This window comes from Mustela putorius, unplaced genomic scaffold (genome assembly GCF_011764305.1).
Source record: "Mustela putorius furo isolate JIRA1106 unplaced genomic scaffold, ASM1176430v1.1 tig00003863_pilon_pilon_pilon, whole genome shotgun sequence".
In the NCBI taxonomy this organism is placed as follows: domain Eukaryota; kingdom Metazoa; phylum Chordata; class Mammalia; order Carnivora; family Mustelidae; genus Mustela; species Mustela putorius.
In genome coordinates, this window is record NW_025422015.1 from 29,771,955 (window position 1) to 29,791,990 (window position 20,036).

General features: G+C 35.1%; 1 protein-coding gene across 1 annotated transcript in view; it reads left to right on the plus strand.

Annotated features, from left to right (window-relative positions):
• TRDN (triadin) overlaps positions 1 to 20,036 on the plus strand; it is a 389,840-nt gene that overhangs the window by 252,897 nt on the left and 116,907 nt on the right. Inside the window, exon 22 of the mRNA XM_013063299.2 lies at positions 14,234 to 14,281. Within this exon, the coding sequence (XP_012918753.1) occupies positions 14,234 to 14,281 (48 nt within the window). The remainder of the gene's footprint in view (positions 1 to 14,233; positions 14,282 to 20,036) is intronic.

The following is a 20,036-nucleotide window of genomic DNA, read 5'->3' on the forward strand; positions in this document are numbered from 1 at the left end:
TTAAGAATATTAATATACATTAAAAATCATCATCATATGAGACTATGGACTCTGGGAAACGCTGAAGGTTTCAGAGGGGCTTAGGGTAGGGGATGGAGGTGGCCAGGTGATAGGTATTAAGGAGGGCACATGTGATGAGCATTAAGTGTTATATGTAACTAATGGATCATTGAACACTACATCAATAACTAATGACGTACTGTATGCTGTCTAGCTTAACACAAAAAAGGAAAAAAAAAGAAAAGTTTTGCATATTCCCAATTCAAAATAAACTGGAACAATGCTAAAATGTGTGGTTCTGTTTTACTGATAGAAATGAAATCAGTAATATATCCAGTGTTGCCAGAAGTATCTCAAGGGACAATTTAACAGCCTTATTCTTATAATCATACATACACACACACAAACCTACATGCACACCTTTTCACACATTCTCCACTAAAACATCGCAACATTTTTTTCCAAAAAAACTCTCTTATCGGGGCGCCTGGGTGGCTCAGTGGTTTAAAGCCTCTGCCTTCAGCTCAGGTCATGACCCCAGAGTCCTGGAATCAAGCCCTGCATTGGGTTCTCTGCTCAGTAGGGAGCCTGCTTCCTCTCTCTCTGCCTGCCTCTCTGCCTACTTGTGATCTCTGTCAATTGTCTGTCTATTTGATTGTCTGTCAAATAAATAAACAAAATCTTTAAAAAAAAAAACTCTCTTATTGCATGTGCTTTATAAAGAGAATATATATCAGAACTCTAGGGAGATACAAAATGCACATAACCCATCCACATTCTCAAAACCAAGCAATTTATATATGTACATATATAATATAAATGAATACATGGACATAAATTAACACAATATAAATGTATATATTAGTTAATAAATTATAGTATAAGTTAATATAGTTCATAAATATATTTTAATGTATAAATTAGTATGTATATGTCTAGGGTAAGACAAAAATTAGATAAGGAATAAAGAAAATATATATGCTTTTTTTTAAGGTAATAATTAGAAGCTAGAGTTACTAAAATTAATGGGTGCCTTCTCTCAAATCCTAATCATATCTTTTTCTAATAACCTAATATTTTTGTTGCCATTTTTGATAAGTGATTACATTACATGTTACATTGATATCTTTTGCTAGATATCAATGTGCCCTTAGTGGTAGAGTCCATAAATTCATCAAATTCCATATTAATGTATCTCATTCTTTCATGGTGTCTTATTTTCAAATCAATTTTACTTATTGGCATTAAGTGGAATGTGGATAAAACTTGGTTGTTTCACAAAGGCTAATGCCATGGTATCATGAAAAGGCTAAAGGTCTAAATATAGATTCAGAGAAAGTCATTAATCTAGGAAAGGATAAAGTGTACATAGCTCAGTAAGTGAATTTGAGACCAGGATACTGGTATGTGTTAAAAGCAAGAACGAAAGTGATGCTACATGTGTTTCAAAATTGGTAGCCAATGGTAAGACCAGTGGGGTGTCTATATAGCTGTTATTTGTCTCTCACATGGAGTTAGATTTCAGATACTGAGCCTTATGGAATTCCTGATTGTGAAAGATGGTCTGGAGACAGAGTTAAGAAGGAAAAATTTGACTCCTAGTAACTGAGCCTTGCACAGACTCTGAATCACTTGGAGCCTGGATATTTAGAGTAGAAATATAGTAGAAATACAAGCACACATAGTTTGGAGTCCAGTCTGATCCAACTGGAGTGAACAAAGATACTGAACTTGTTAGGTACCCCAATAATGGGTCCGTGATCAAAGGAGAGAGACTGATACAAAGCGAAGGTCAAGCAAAGCTTTTTTCATGCCAAGCATCGAGAATCAAACTGACCAGTCAGGGCCGTCTCTTACAAAGAGGCGACCCCTCTCTGCCTTACAGACTAGCTTTTAAGGGCAAAGGCCATGTGGTTGGGCCTGGCCACACACAGGTGGCCAATGAGATTGTAACACACAGAGAAAGCTGCACAGTCATGCTAGGTCACACATAAGTGACCAATTGAATTACAATTTACCCTATAGTAGAAATTTGACCTAGCCTATCACCTTGGTCAGAATTGGTGCCCAAAATGCACCTAAAAGGTGGGGCCCATATTCCTTGGTAGCTAGGAAGACAGTATGCAGCCCCACTGATTGGATGTCTCCACCTGGCCTGACCCGCCCTTGTGTTTGGGCTTTGTTACCTGGGACTGGTCTCTGGGACTTGTTTTTAAGTAAGTCCCCTGGGGGGGTGGGCAGGGTCAGTTTAAGTTTTATTACATAAACAACAAAATGACTGTTTAATCCAAGATGGAATCACTCTGGCTAAATAGGCCCTTACATTACCAGCTTTTCTTCAGATATTAATCAAATCTTTGACTTTTCAGCCAGTTCTATGTCCTCTTTTGCCAGACTGTCTTTAATGACTCCAGTGTGATTTACCCAGAAACAGTATTTCTCTCTTAGGGCTATGCAGAGCCCCTCATTTCTAGAAATACTATGTCAAGCCCTAATTGTTTATATTTCCCACCTATACTTTAACAATAGAAGCAACAATGAATTCATTGATCTCATTGTTTTTTTGAGTCTTAGCTTTAGTCCACGATCAGCGGGGTCCATCGGCAGCAGCATCAACCTCTGGGGGGTGTCCTTATCCTCAGCTCGTTCGATGTGACCTGTGTAAATCCAGGCCCTGATGCTTTCCTGTGACTTGGGTTAGGAACTCCCCGCAGTCGTGTGGTACTCTGTTACTCAGGTGTTTGTCATCCACTGGTCCAGTGGAGTCTGGAGAAGGCCCTCGATAGCTTGGGTGGTGGTCAAGATGATATTTTTGACCCAAAATCAATTTACTTGCATCCTTGACCAAGAGGGCCATGGCAGCAATTATGAGGAGGTAAGGGGGGGAACCCAGCCCTACTGGATCTAGTTTCTTGCTAAGATAGACTGCTGGCCTTTGCCAAGACCCCAGAGTCTGAGTCAAAACTCCTTTGGCCACCCCTGCCTTTTCATCCAAATACAAGTGGAAGGGCTTGGTAACATCTGGGATGGCCCATGCTGGGGCACTCAGTAAGGCTGTTTGTAATTCCCGAAATGCTCCTTCTGCCTCTGCCGTTCACTCTGTCATAGTGAGCCCTCCCTTAGTCAGTTCATAGAGAGGTTGCACCATCTCCAAGAACCATGGTATCCACAGCCTGCAGTAGCCCACCATCCCAAGAAACTCCCTTGTGGAGATCAAAGCCTAAATAAGTGGTGTGGCTCTGACAAAGCTGTGCTTTTGTTGCTGACACCCGATCCCTTTTTCCCGCGGGGTCTGTAAGTGAGCTCTCAACCCCCGCAAGCATGGCCCATAGTCCTCAGTGGCTGTTTTGCTATTCCCACTAACTTAGTCAGATTCTTTCTTTTAAATCCTTCAATTTTCTGACGTTTTCTCCTTATGTCTGGGGCTGACTGACAGGAAAAAGCAAGATTGTTTAAACGAGCTATCGTGCAACTTCTTTGAAGTTTACCTCAAGTTGTCTAACTTAGGTAAATAAACATTTAAAAACAATCAAATCTAGAATTTAACATCCATAAAGGTGTGTTATTAAAATATAATTTTTTCTCTTAAAATAACCCTCATTTCTAGAGATAGCCAAATCAGGACTAAGTCGTTTGAAAAACAAGTCCAGTTTTAACAAACTTGGCCTAATTATTTACATAAACTCAGCAAGAACAGTAAGTGATCATATAGATCTTTTATAATCTGCTTTGCTGGAACTTTTTATAAGGAATCTCTAGGTTGAACTTTTAGTAGCCTCTCCAGGCCAGAAGCCAAGCTATGTATTTGCCATTAGACATGCCTGCAATACCTGTCAATTTGGGTGAATTCCTCTTCCTGAGGTACCCAAGTATACTGAAGTTTCTGCACCTGCCAGGAAGTGACATTCTTTACTCACCTGTTGAGGCTGCTGGGAACTCTGTAAGCAAGGTATCAGACCAACAGTTCCAAAGGGCTTTATGTCTCCAGGTTTTATAAAGTCAACCTTAGTTTCTTTAAGCTCTCTGGTCATATCTGAGTCTTTTTCAAATATGACATTCCAGTCAAAGCCTTGGTAAAAAAACCACTGTTTCCAATGGTATCCTGTTACAAGAAGAACAGATTCTTATCGAACTTATGAAAATGACTGATTTCCATGGAAGAAAGAATACTTACTGAGACCTTGAGTTTCAGAGGGTTCAGATAGGGAGAAAAAGTTGAATGCTTTGATTTGTTTACAAATGAGTACTTGTACATCTCTGTAAGTTACAGATAACTTAAGAAAAAGTTTCCCTAGTCTGGAAGAGCAAACATTACAGAAACAGTAATGCTTAAAATAAGACAAAACATCAAGAGACACAACATTACAATCTTTCAGTTCATCTAGTCCCATGCTACTAATTCTGGTTTAGCTCGAATGCAGCTCTTACTGCTGTAAATTCTTACCCATTTCAGTTCCAGGATTTTAACCTATCAAAGACCTGTATTTGTCCTGAAAGTCTCCCATATGAATTTCCTTTAAGGCAGAATTTATTTTACAAGAGAATTAAAACAATTACAACTGACAAAAACTCAGAATAGATATGGTTAAATATCAAGTGATGACCCTTATCAAAACATTAAAACTTTAGGAAATGTATAGAACCTCTAGAGTAGTTACAGCATTTACTTAAATGCAACCCAAGGTTTGTTATTGGTTTAGCAGTACTCCCTGAGTAACTTAGCATATCAAGGGAAAGGCTTATGAGTCAAAGAGATCTCATTTACAACTCTGGGCAGGCAAAGAGAAAACCATTTACATTTTCTTAGAACCATCTCAATCTCTAGTGAAGATTAAATATTAACCAATTGTGAACTGTTACAACAGAATTCTTAGAAAGCAAATTTATGAATCAGTTTAGAACAAAACATGTTTACTAACAGATTTCAAAAGCACAAACCTAGTTCCAGCAACCAGCACTCTAGCATTCTATCTCATTTGGTTAAAGTTTCAGGTTACCAAAGACTTTGAAGGCTACTTTAACAATTACCCATTAAAACTCTGAGACAGACAATTAACCATCAGTTTTAGTCACCTCTTTGTTAACAGATTTTAACAAATAACACGAGCTTATTTGACGTTAAGTAAAAACTTTGAAGTTTCACATTTACTGCTGTTAACTCAAAAGACATGACCACTCTAATTAACCCAACAAACTTATCTTAGTTCAAATACTGATTTACGTTCCAGTTCCACCTGGGCCCACTCTGCTTCGAATGTTTACCTGAGACCCAGGTGGGAAGATCCGGAGTAGCGGGTGTTAGGTCCAGGAGGTGCTCTTCTTGTTTCCTGACAGTGAAGAACAGAATAAAGTGCCACCAGAAGGCACAGAAAGGGTTTCCAGTTCTACAGCTCATCAGCTCCAAGAGAGCAGCAGACGCCATGCTTTCCAGCCAGAAAGGAGGAGGGGCTAGGCAGTCCCTGTCAGGCCAGAGAAGACAGGAATTTTCCCCAAAATGAAGGGAGTTTCGGCAGCTCCTTGGGAATATTCCTTGAAGTCTCTGTATTGAGTTAGACTAACCACAGTTGGCTCCAGTTATAGCCATTAAAAGTCAGAGTCCCCTTATTCTCTGCTTGCCCCATTCCTTCAAGCACAACAAATAGCACAGCAGACAACAAGAAGACAAGACAAAGACAACGACAGGCCCAGAGGTCCTTACCTAGAACCTGCCACCAGTGGGGGCTTTCTTGGTCTCCTGACCGCCTAGGGGGACTCGAACCCCCAGTGACTGCCTAGGGGGACTCAAACCCCCAGTGACCACCTAGGAGGACTTGAACCCCCTGACTGTCTAGGGGGACTTGAACCCCCTGACCATCTAGGGGGACTCAAACCCCCTGGTGATCTACCAGTGGAGGGAAGGGGCGTTCCCACATCCACTCTAGCCCTGGAGAGCATGGCTATGTCTAGCTTCTCCCCAGTGGGCCATACCCTGGAGCTCCGCAACCAGACAGACAGGATCCCGAGATCTTACCTCCGGAGGCTTTTCCCAGAAATTCTGATGCTGGTTCAGTTCTCGTCATTTAATCCTGGGAGAGCCCACAAATGAAAGGTCTCCCACTAATGGGTCTGTGATTAAAGGGGCGAGACTGATATAAAGTGAAGGTCAAGCAGAGCTTTATTCCATGCCAAGCATCAAGAAACAAACCGACCAGCCAGGGCTGCGCACAGGTGGCCAATGAAATTGTAACACAGAGAGAAAGCTGCATAGTCATGCTAGGTCACACTTTAAGTGACCACTTGAATTATAATTTGCCCTAGTAGATATCTGAACTAGCCTATCACCTTGGTCAGAATCGGCACCCAAAAGGTGGGACCCACACTCCTTGGTAGCTAGAGAGACAGTATGCATACCCCCCCCCCCAACTGATTGGATGTCTCCACCTGGCCTGACCCACCCTTGTATTTGGGCTTTGTTACCTGGGACTGGTTTCTGGCACTTGTTTTTAAGTAAGTCCCCTGGGTGTGTGTGTGGGGGGGGGGGGGCAGCAGGGTCAGTTTAAGTTTTTCTGCATAAACAACAAAATGACTGTTTAATCCAAGATGGAATCGCTCTGGCTAATTAATTACATTCTTTCCTAAGCTGTCATAAATAGATTGAAATTCAGGTAGTGCTGTACCCATTTAACAAGTTACAAGTAAAGTCAAAAGAGACTTTTCTTACTCCTCAGGTAGTTCTTCAGTCCTCTACCCACTCACTGACAACTGGTCACACGTGAAAATACATATACCTTCATCATGCATTTATAGCCAGCCCCTAATCTCCACAACACTTAGCATACTTTACAAGATGTTCAACTTCTAGTCTTTCCAAAATAAGTAGAGTAAGAAAATTATAAGGGTTATTTTTGTTTGCAAAAGGTTGTTAATTGTTCTTGTACACTGAGGTTTGAACTAGGAGCTATGGGTGCAATTTCAAGAGGAAATTATTGATTTTGTGTTTGTTTTAAAATTTTCATGGTAAAAAAAAGTTTAGTAAATTGATTACAATGTGCCAAATTATATACTCAGTATAAATTGTTTGATCTTAAACCTACTTTTTTTTTTTTTTTTTGGTGAAAAAGGTGATTAATATTTATTAAAGTATGGGGAAAGAACCCCTGGACAGGAAGAGTAGAACTCTTCATTAACAGGGGTCCATTATATATCTACAAGTTGGAAGGGTGAGGTCAGGAAAAAGGAAGGTTTCAAAAGATCTTTCATACGCTAAAAAGGACCAACAGGATAACCCAGGCCTTGCCATTCTCATGTTAAGGCTGTTTATCCCCCTAGCCTGACATTAACATCAAGATACTAGGAGATTCCTGGGAGAATGTCACACAAGTCTCAACCCAAAGTGGGAGTGGGGAGGCTGCAGGGTGTCAGCTTATGCTTAAGCCTATTTTTTAAGTCATATTTTCTTTGTGGGTATATAGTATTTAATCATCAATATATCATCTTCTTAGTTTAAATTTGTTTTGTGACATTCAAATCATTTCACTTTCGTTTAACATATATTTACGTTTCACATACTATGTCCAGAATTAAGATCAAATGTAGATGTTAATATTGTTATTGAGCAACTTAAAATACTGAAAAATAGGAATCTAAGTTATTTAAACCTCAATTTTTGCTATCACCTAAAAGTTTTCTATGTAATTATAGTTCACGGTTCAAAGCCAATAGAGTAAAGAGTTCTATACAGATAAGTTTCCATAGTAATTAAAAAAAGTATTCTTACCTGGGGAAAAGCAAAGCTTTACCATGTAAGGTGACTTTAGAGCTAGGTCTTAAATAATGCTGTTATGTAATCATTCGTTGGAAGGCTATCTTGGGCACAGGTAACAGAACCAGGCAACATGGTGGGAGATTGTGGGATATATATGAGGAAGAAAAAGAGTTTTGGGAACATGGTATGAATTAATACAGCCTGGGCTAATAATGCCATAGGAGGGACTGATTTTAAAATTGGACTCTATTCAATGGACAATAGAAAGTTAATGAAAGTTTTAAGTATAGGAATAATATTCAGATATTTGCTTTAGACAGAGGCAGGGTCGTTAGGGTGTAATAATGTAGGTGACATCTATTGGGACCTGGTATCAGTTATGAGATTGCAAAGGAGGGATATTAATAGAATTTGACAACTTACTAACTTTGGGAAGGAAAAAAAAAAGAAATGATTTAATGACAATAATAAGTTTTCAGACTGGGAGCTAGAAGACTATTGTTGATATTCTTATAAAAGTTAAGAAGGAAGATGAAAAGTTGTTTGAGGAGGAAAGACAAGATTTTAGACATATTTAAGTTAAAGTGCCAGTAGCACATGCAAGTGACATCACATAGGAGGCTCTAATTGTAAAACTGGAGCTCCAGATAATGGCAAGACTGCAATATACAGGTGGGTTCCCTCAGCATGGGGTTAGTGGTGGAAACAGTAAAAGTCCATGAGCTTGTCATGAAGAGATGGCTTAGAGAGAGAATAGAGTTGGGGTGGAAGGCTAGGAAACATGTACATATGGAAGAAAGAGGACAATCAAAGAAAAAGTGACCAGAAAGATTAGAGTTCAAAAGAAAAATAGATGTAATTATTTATAATGTCATAGTAACTTCAGGAAAAGAAACAATTTCAGGGACAAGGTGGAGGTCACCAAGTCATTGCCAATGGAAAATTAATTATTAATGATTTTTAAAAGAGAATTTTCAGGGGAATGGCATACTTGAAAGCTAAGGAATGACAAATGGGTTGAGGGAAGGGGAGGTAAAAAACAGGCAGTTATGCTGAAGAAAATGGCTTGGAATAAAAGGAAACGCAGGTTAGCAGCTTGGTGTTCTTGTTTAATCTAGAGCCATCTCCTTTTTGATCTCAGAGGTAAAGTGTTTACCCTTCTTTTCAGGACCAGCTTCCGCAGTTCTGTCCTTAATCAGGCATCTGTGCTTTTTTGTGGCATCATCCTCTTTCTTGTTATTGATTTTGTTCCTTATTTTGGAAATATTATTCTCAACTTCAAAACTCCTTTTTTTTTTTTTATTACTATCTCTTTCTCTACCATTTCTCTCCCCCACATTTTACCGAGTTTCCCAGATACTGGAATGCTAGTACTGCTTCTCCTCTCCCCACAAGGATGAGGTTTCTAGCTCATGCATGAGTGTCTCTACTGAGCCACTGATGGTCTGAATAATGCTGTTGATGTTATCCATGCTAAACCAAAGGAGCCATTCCAGTACTCACATTACTAGGTTTCTTAATTGTATTAAACCACTTTGCCTCTTCTGTAAACTTCTGTTTTCTTGGCCTATCATGCAACATAGTCTCTTGGTTCTCCACATACCATCTGACCTTTTATGTCTGCCTTGTGACCTTTACGTCTGACTTTTTTTTTTTTCTTTGCTGACTCTTAAATTATTAGTGTTCCCAGATTACATTATTAACACTCTGGGGTTTTCATTTTACCCTGTCTCTTTGTGAAATAGATCAACTTTCAAGGTTGAAAGTCTGACCTGTATCCTAAAGAAACCCGATTGTATGTTGCCACTTCAGGACATTGCTGTGAAAAGGCATTTCTCTGAAAATTTCAAGTTTGTATGCTCAAATGTCCAATAAACATCTTCAAATAAAACCTGTCTTAAACTAAACACCTCACTCCCCCTTCCCAACTTGTTTTTTTATTATTATTGGTGAAACCATAATCTACCATTTATCTCACTAGAAAACTGGGGGTGATCTTTCTCTCCTTCACCTGATTATTCAAAGAGTCTCCAAGTTCTGCTGATTTTATCCTCTGAATATGTCTTGAATATATTTCCTCCTATTCATAACTGTGACTTCCATTTTAATTTAAGCCTTCATTATATCATGCTTGAACCACAGTACTGAACTCGCTATTGTCCTTAGGTTTTTGATTTTTATTTCACTAATATTGATCTTACCAGAATTTCCCCACAATCACAACCAAGTTATCAAGGTCATAAAACTGACTAAGCCATTCAGTGTAAAACCCTCTTTTTCCAAGTTGGTCATAAAATAAATAAAGTCCAACCTTGTTAAAATGACATGAGACCCCAAAATCTAACCCCTATTTCCCTTTCAACTTCAATTTCAGACATGTCTCATTTTGAATGCTGCAATAAATATCATATTACTCATAATTCCAAATTCAGGAATATAATGTAAAATTCAGGAAAGTTGGTATCAGGAAGGAATGGTCTTATGAATACATTGGTCAGTTAGCATCATCTAAGAATTGATAAGTCTCTCTTTTCTGTTTCTCCACCATAATATATATCTGAGGATCCTTACATCCAAGAAGTAAGACTGTTTTTTCCACAATTAATGATTTATTCTATTGTTTCAATCATTGACATCCCTAGGCTGTAAACTCAAAATCTGAGCAAACTTTCAGCACAGATAGCATTACATTCTTATTTCCTTGGAAATAGTAGTTTATCATGCTAAGACTGTAGGCCTACATCCCAGAAATAATGTATAAATATCATGTGGGGGACATTTCAAACAATAAAATTTTCCTACTCCTTACTTCTTTACCAGGATTCTAACATACACCATTTCCAAGGAAGCCTCACTGCCTAGGTACAAGCCCTACTGCTAATGGAAACACATCAGGGCCTTCATGAGTGATAAGGGTCAAGAAAGGAGAGATTAAATTGTTTTGGAGAATTGAGTCCCTAAAGAAAACTGAGGGGATGAATAATGAAATAAAAACCTGGAACTACAGAAACCAATTTCTCAGCCTCACAGTTTACCTCAGGACTATCTCTAATCCAGGCATTACTTTCTAAGAATGTTAGTTACTTTGTTTCCTTTATATTAGTAGGGATCTCTGAAGGAGTGCAATATAAATTTGCTTTCCTCCCTTAAAGTAAATCCTTCCAAATGTAGAGCAAAGAGAATTTCTCTCAGCACTAAAGGAGGTTTCAGGTACCCTGTAGTATAGAAAAAGAAATTGACTGAGGTCTTCTTTTGATTCCAGGCAGTTAGGAAATCCACTTACTAACATGAGCTATTTATTTCTAAAGTTTATTCTCCACAGAATTAGGCTTGATGAATTTTACATCAGAAGTAGAAGTGAAAGGATCATCATTTCATGCAAAATGTGTTCGTTTCTGTACAGATAATCAACATTTGCAGTGACCTTTTCTGAGTAACAAAAACCGCTTTAGAGGACTATCCTCCTCTATTTAATATGAATGTGGAACCCATCATTGAAAAGAAAACTTGGTCTTTATGTATAAGTCACATTCAAATTGTTTGCTGAGAGACATTTACTTTTCAGAGGATTAAAATAAAATAAACTGAAAAGTATAAATTTGCTATGTAATATTTATAATGATTCTTCTGGATAAAATAATTATGAGTAAGATTATATACCCATGGGTTCTATTAGAATTACAGATTTTCAGTGTTTTATTTCTATTAATGTACCACACATCTTACTAGCTCCTTTATTTAAAGTATGCATAGTAAAGTCTGACTCTAGTTTAGAATTCAAAGCCTTCTGTAATTGGCTTCATATTTTATTTTAAATTATTCCCTATCTCCTCTGTGGGAACATTCCACTTCAGCAAAATTTGTTCACTTTCCTCTAGGTGTATCTAAGGCTTTCCTGCTCCTTTGTTACACCTAAAATCCATCCTATTCCTGGAAAATTACTAACACCAAAGCTTACCCATTTTCACTTTCAACTCAGGACATTTCTTATTAAGACATATTATTTGTCAACTAATACATTTAATCACTAAGCAAAAACATATCAATCACTTGCTATGTTAGAAACAATACTAGATAGTATAGAAATGTAAGCAATACATGTCTAAATATCCTATGTGTCAAAGAAAAAATGACAGTAAAATTTGGAAATAAGTTGATCTAAAGTATGATGAAAATATTGCATTGAAACTTGGGGTGCAGCTAAACAGTAGTAGGGTAAAATTTACACTCTTTAAAAATATTCATTAGAAAAGAAGAAAGGCTGAAAATTGAATATCAAGAAAGCCAATGGCTTTTTAATATGTAAAATTAAACCCAAATAAATTAGAAGGAAGACAAGTTTTTAAAAAGTAATAATAAAATTAAGTAAATTAAGAAGTAATTAAGTAGTAAATTAAGTTCTACAATAGGGAAAGCAAAAAAGTCAAAATTAGATTTGCCATAAAACCTAATAAAATATATAGAATCATGAAAACTTACTAAGAAAAAAGAGAGAAGGCATGAAACATCAGTGTCAGAAAATTAACAATGTCAGGAGACATCATGACAGATCTTACAGAAAATTGAAAATAGGAATATTTTACAATAAATCTGAAAATTTTTATGAAATTCATATTTTGAATCCAAAACTATAATTTTTCCCCAAAGAAAATTCTAGCCAGATAGCTTCACTGGTGAATTTTTTCAAACATTTAAGGAAAAATTAACACCAATCTTACTCTAAACCTTCTGGGAATAGAAAAAAGAGGAAACATTCATTTTATGGAGCTAGAATAACCTTGATTGCAAAACCTAACAAGGACTAAAAAAGAGAAAAAAAATACAAGCTAACTTCTTTTATGAACATAGAGACATAGATCATAGCAAAATATTAGGAGATCAAGTCTGATAATGTGCATGAAAGATAAAACATAATAAAGTTGGTTTTATTTAAGGAATACAGTTTGAAAAAAATGTAATCAATCAGAATAATAGAAGAAAGGGAAATTACATTCATCATAGTAGATCCATTTAATATAATACATCACCAGAGTAGAAAGAAACTTCCTTAATCTGATAAGAAATATAAAACCATTAGCCAATATTCTCAGAAAAAATGAAAAAAAAATCCGTCTGAGAATTAGGACAAGGATGTCTGTTATTATCACTTCTATTAGACATTGTCCTAGATATTTTAGCCAGTGCAATAAGGTAAGAGAAAGAAATAATGTGTACAAAAATAGGAAAGTAAGAAATAAAACTCACAAATGAAACTACTATTTACTTGAAACAATCAAAAGGATCTACAGCTGAACTATTATAATTAATGGGTAAATTCAGCAAGTTTTCTGAAAAGAAGTTATGCTACCTTTTTCTCCCTTCTCTAGTTCATGATATCGTTTTTTTTTTTTTTTGGTTTTTTGGTTTTTGTTTGTTTGTTTGTTTAAGAGATCATGGCCAGGTACACTGTAGACATTTTTGATTGCTTTGGTGAATTCTTCAGAATATTATTCAATACTTTTTTACATCCTATGTTAGATTAAACTGAAAACTAAATCATTGGTTTAAGTGGATCCAGTTGGATAGTCAGTTGCTTTGGCAAGAATACTTCAGAGGGCAATACTGATTTATATATATCACACTGTATATCATTAAGAAGCCAGATGATGAGGATGTCCCAGACATTGGGATGTCCCAATGGTTCTGAGTTTCATCAATGGTTAAGTTGGTGACAATCACATTGCTTTGTTTCAAAGTTGCATTTTCCCCTTGTAACTCTGTGGGCTAATACCTGGTTGTAATGGCAATATTCAGTCCCCTAATCATCTTTCATCAAATGGCTGCTAGTGTCCTCTGAAGATCCTTGCTTGAGTCAATTATTTCAGTAAGGAATACTGATTTTGTATGAATAATTGCTACTGTTTTGATGTGTAAATAGGTTAACAGTGAGTACTCTACTGAGAGCAATGATTCTTAGAGAAAGAATAGTTCAGGTTAAACAGCATCTAAATGATAATCTTATTTCTCTTTTGGTTACTTATGATTTGGGATGACTTTCATATTTAAATGAATCTCAAGCATGACCACACTCTTCTTTCAGTTGGTTAAGCTAAGTTAAGCTTGAATTTAAAGGAACATCTTAGTTGACATTTTCAAGACACTGAATGACTCCATCAATAACCTGAATTGTAAGTCGATTAATCATAGTCCTGTCAAGTAGAATTCTTTGTAGACCTTGTTTGTCAAAGCAGAATATAAAAGAAGAAGGTAGAAAAGAGTAGAAAAACCAGTCAGAAGAAGGCAAGAAATTATTTCTTTTTTCTCTAATTCTTTAACATTAGATTTAAAATAGGTTTCAGTTGGTTTATAGAGAAATGAGAAATGTTGAAAAGCTTCGAAATAGCTTGTTTAGAAGAAAGAGCTGGCAGTGAATGAGTTACAAAATGCTTTTTTGAGCAAAAGCAGCATTTCCATCTGGAACTTTTATTTAACGTTATCTCTGCTTTGCAGCTGTACCTGGTAAGAAGGAAGAGAAAACAACCAAGACAGTGGAGCAAGGTAAAAAAAAAATGAAGGAGGTTGACATTATCTTCTTTAGAAAGACAACAACATGAGGAGGAAAGCACTGGATTCAGACAGGAGGAAGACAATAATTGTTAAATCTCTTACTCTCTATCACTGTCCTTGCATGTTTTTCTGTTCCAGGGAGAATGTGAGGCAGCAATCTGGGTTTTTGTTCTTTTGTATAACTAAACTTTGAGTATAAGTTTAGAGCAGGAAAACTCCACAGACTTCTTAATTATATCAGGGAAAATGCTGAAGATTATTGGGAATAAGGAAATGATCTGAGGTAACTGGTAGACATTTTTCTGTTTGGTTTGTGGTTTTAACACCACCCCATTGATCATAGTTTGAAGAATAAAGATGACATAATTCTATTTATGCAAAAGTAACTTCTCATGCTTAAAAAAGAATATGTAAAACTTAAAGAAAAAAATCAAAAGTAAATTATTTGAGTTTATACTATAACTTCAGCAACTGATTCTTCCAAGAGGTCTGAATTCTCAATATTAAAAATCAGAATATTACAAGTAATACATTTTGAGTTCTATTTATGTGGCCACGAAATAAATATATTATTCTAGAGTATCCTTGAGAAAAATGCAGGAGTACAGTAGAGTTAAAACTTGTAAAGTGATGTTGGGCCTTCTGTTAGAGCTCAGAGTGCTAATAACTTTAAATATGACTCCCTGGCCTTTGGTTTTTCATCTATTGTAATACTTATTACTTATTGTAATAAAATCAGAACTAGTAATGATTTTGTCAAGAATGAAATCAAAATAATTTTTCCTTTTAAATTTGGGAATAATTCCTCATATGAAAAATATTTATTTTTGACACAGATATATCAAGAAAACCCTTTAATTTCTCACATTTCAGATAAGTGAATTAAGGTTTCGGATTCAATTAAGTTAAATAATTGGTTAAAAATTTATTTCCTTGGGCTTTTCAAAATAAAATCAGATTGCAATTATACTGAAAATATTTTCAAATTAATTTTGGCTTTTGAGGGCTTTGTGAAATTTTACAATTCAATAGAGAGTTTCTGTCAAGTTCTTTCTGATGTGGGTATTTCTGATATATAAAGTAGATGAATAGGAGGACTACATCCCAACTTTAACTTGTTCACTTAGGCAAGGCCTTGAGCTTAAATTTCTTCTGAAAAAAAATAAATGAATAAATAAATAAATAAACAAACAAATAAAAGGGTGTTAATTATATCTGAACTATCTATTCAAAAAGATGTGGAGCTCAAATGAGAAAACATGGGAAAGGATATGAAGAATAAAAATTCTTAGATAATTGCATAGTCCTTACTTAGGCATATTTCCTTATCAAATCAGGTGAGATAAACTTTCAAACCACTTTGATCTCATTAAGCTTCACAGTTTTTCCTTTTTATATAAAGGTGTTGATTGCTCATCTTTGGCATTTGTAGATTTGCTTTTATAGCCACAGCATATTGAGAAGACTGGCTAGAATATAAAATGCCCACACTAGTAATAGCACCTAAGAGATAAGTATTTAAACACAGATTTTTTATTTCTTCTTACCTGCATGTTGGTGTCCATTTCATTAATTCTGTAATATTTCCTCAAATAGGTAGGAGACTAGATATGGCTCTTAGAGATGTGAAGTTAACTTCTTCACAAAATTCTATAATTAATTTTTTATTAAAAACACCTTTTCGTAAAAGCTTAGGCTCTTAGCTTACATTAAAAAAATGAGGTTCTCTCAATGGCTTTTTAAATATTGACTTAGTAAATCATTTTGGTTTTAAATATTGCAAAGCAATGGCCTCATATTTTTCAATATATCATAAGAAATATGATAATTTATTTGGATAAATTGCATATTTTTGAGATGATATATGTATGACTAATAATTGATATGAAAAATATATTTGTGATTTAAAAAATCAAAAGTTAATGTGAAAATAAGTCAATGACGTTTTACAGATTTCATCAGAGTATTCTAAAAGTTATTCATAAGATGAGACACTAAATCTATTGTGTACTTCTCTTCCTTATGCAGTTTATTTATCTTCAGAAGTATAATCTAAAACCAGTTTATAATGCATTGAAATACAATTAAATAGTTCTTAAAGAGTCACTTTTATTCATTTAAGTTTGCATCATGAACTTGTACTGGGGAAAAATATGATTTTCAAAATTCTTACTAAATTGAAAATATACTTGGTGATCGATATAAAATTGCATCTACTGAACCTCTGAACTTAGTCTGAATTGTAATTGTGCTTAGGAAACATTGATTAAGCTTAACTTTACATTATGGGAAATTCACATAGTGAAAGGTGGAATGAATTTCACGTTAATGTAATTTAGTAACCTAGACCTTGCATCACATAAGAAGTAGAAATTTGGCTAATCTAACTTCTGCAAAAGTCCAAAAATGGAACTCGATTTTATCTCTAACTCATGATTAATTGTTTTTTTAGTTATTCTTTTTGTGAAGATCTTAAATTGGCTGGACTAGAATTTTGAGTATTAAGAAACACTTTATAAATAATTTCTCCATTTAAAGGTGCACACACACACACACACACACACCCCACATCATTAACTATTCCTCCTTGGAATAGGCTGTACCTAGAAGCATCAAGAGATACAAATATTTAACACAGTAAGTGTTGCTATTCTTATAGTGAAAGCTAAGTAAAGTCAAAGATAAAACATTGTAACACTTGCTACATGCTGTGTTCTACCATAGGAGGACTTATATTTAGATATTTGTATATTACACCTAGAAAGAGTGTATCATGTTTCATTAAGCTTAATTTATTCATTTGTTGACATAATTTCTTATAGCGTACATTTTCTTCCTTGTTATTCACTTTCAAAATTGACCTGCCTCCTAAATCCCATTTACCTTTCTTTTTCAATCTTGATTTCTTTCAGAAGAAAACATTAAGCAATATTTGTTTGTTACTAGCCAGATGAGCAATAGAGGCACTCTAAAGAAGCATCCAGGGGCTAGCTACTTACTTGGGCAGGGAAGGACACCAGACAATTAACTTTAAAAGATCTGAATTGTAGATTGAAGTCCCAACATCTCCTCATTTTTAATTTTCTTCCCTCAAAGTGACTGAAATCCAACAGTAAAAAGGTAAAAAAAAATAGTAATAAATTAGATCACTTGCAAGTCATCTTTCCTTTTCTTTCATTCACACCTATGTATGAGTTCACATAAGGTCTTCTCTAACAGTCTATTCTAGAAGCCCACAGCAGTGCTGGCATACAGTATGTGTTCAATGAGTATCTGTGGGTTGAATGAATACAGAGGGGTTGTTAAAGAAAAGATTATTAGATGAAATGTTCCTCTAAATATTGTTCAATTAAGAGAATATTTTAGTTAATCAAAATATGATTTCCAAGAGTGAAGTTTGCCACATTTTAGAAACCAGGACATAAGTGATTAAATTCTTCAGTTCTAAAATGGAACTAGTAGAGAAAAAATAATAATTAAATATACATTATTCATTAGTGACACCATATTATTATGATCTTTGTAAATGGTGTTCTCACATAAATAAAACTGCATATGGTGAATAGTCATTATACAGATAAACACTGAAAAATTAAATTTTAATAATTGCAACTCTTGTGAATTTTTTTAAAAAATCTTAAAATGAAGGAGAAATTTAAACAATGCCCAATTAAGCGAATATATGAGTATAAATATAGAAACATTAGGCCTATCCTTGTTTTTCTTATTTTTACAACTGTGGAACAGAATTAGATGATCTCTTAGTCCTTCCAAATGTAAAAATTTTCTATTCAACCATGTGTTTAAGCAGTGTGTTCCTTACACCAAGATATAGAGGCTATTCTCCTTTAGGGGAAGGCTAGTCTAGAAGTACTTTCTTTTCTAAGATTCTGATATTCAAATGTTAAGGAAAAACATACCATAAACTTGAGTACTTATAGATACTTGAGAATCCTAAAATTAAACTGAAAAAATCACCTCAGAAATATTAAATATAGTTTTCCATTCTCTTAGCTATTAAAAATCACTTCAAAATTGTTAAGTAGAAACATGACAGAAAAATATTCACAAAAAAAGATTAAATAGAATTTAAGTGCCTATTAGTCACAAGAATAAATCTGAGCACAATTAGTAGTCATTTTATTCAGGATAAAACTGGAGACTGTGGATCATAAATGTATCAAATACAGTTCATTTCCTGTAATAAAAAATTATATCTTGCCTCACGTTAAGAAATGTTTCTAAATTCAGAAGCACACTAATTTGTGTTCGCCTGAAGAGTTTCTTTCTTTGCCTTTGATTCTATTTTGTAAACAAGGGTGCCCTACATATTTGTATTAGTGTTTTAAGTTGTCATAACAGCAGGGAAACCCAAATGCTATTACAGCTTTGTGTATTTGTCATCGTCCTTCACCTTTTCAGATTCTTCTTTTCTTTGTACATGCACTGGTCTATTTAGAATACATGATGTGTACTTATTGTAGATTTATCTCATACTTCAAAGTGTATGTTAATAATATCTAAGAGTAATGGTTTCCCTGCGAGAAACTTATTTATTTAAATAATTAATGTTTATATTTTACAGTGTGTCAAAATTATTTTAAAAAGAAACAGTTTTGCATTTCAGACCAATGGAGTAAAACTGGAAGTTTAGTTAACACAAACTGTATTTAACTATTTGCTTAATATGTGATTATAAAATAACTTATTTGCACATGTGGACTAAGTCATGCTGTTGACCCTCAATAAATGTTAAATGATAACAATACTATTGATTCCTGTGAATTCCAAACTTATTCACAACAGTTTGTGTTTTGATTGTTTAATATTTATTGAGCGCCCACAACAGGCTAGGCGCTGGAGAGTGGGTGTGAGGAACATGAAGTGGGCTACAGAGAGAAGATGGTTTACATGCAGAGCTTTACGACACATGGAAAGGAGTGCACTCTGCTTATTTACGTATTTTATATATCTTCAAGAGAACCTTTGGCAATTCTCCATTACCTCACTCGCTCACATAGCGCATCTCACTTCTCACTTTTATTTAATACTTTCGGAATGTTCTCAGAATTAGTTTATCTTATGAATTGGAAATTCTTTTCTAGTTTCTTTCTCACTATGTTCCTCCCCACTCTCCTCATCTTTTTAATAACTAGACAGATCTAAATCCTATCTACACAGCAGAACAACATTTATTTAAAGAAATGTGTATTGTTACATTGATCTCCTGCAGGGTGCTGTAATCTGCCATGCAACATTTGGTTTACGTGATTCACACATTTACTGATAAGAATGCCATTCAGTGCTAAAGAGAATTTCAGCCCAGTAAGAGAGCAATGTGTGCCAATGCTGTTGACGAGATTTGGAGGTAATGCTATGAGACCATCTCAGGGTCATGAGTTCAAGCCCTACACTGAGTTCAAGCCCCATTTTGGGCTCCATTTAAAACAACAACAACAACAAACCCAAAACAAAAAAAACACACATCCTTTAATCTTGAAGAGTCTGTTTCCATGCTTTTCATAGTGAAATTCTCTTACAAATCCCATTTTTTCTCATATACAATTTCAGTTACTATCACTGGCATGTAAAAACAACTTTTAATTATTTAACATAAATACTTGAAGATTAAAATTTTGTTCAACAGTGAGAAAAATCAGCTTTGTTCCATTGACATTCTAGGCTAGATTATATAAAGGATTGTGGAAATGCACCATACAACACACCAAGAAAATGCCTCTTTATG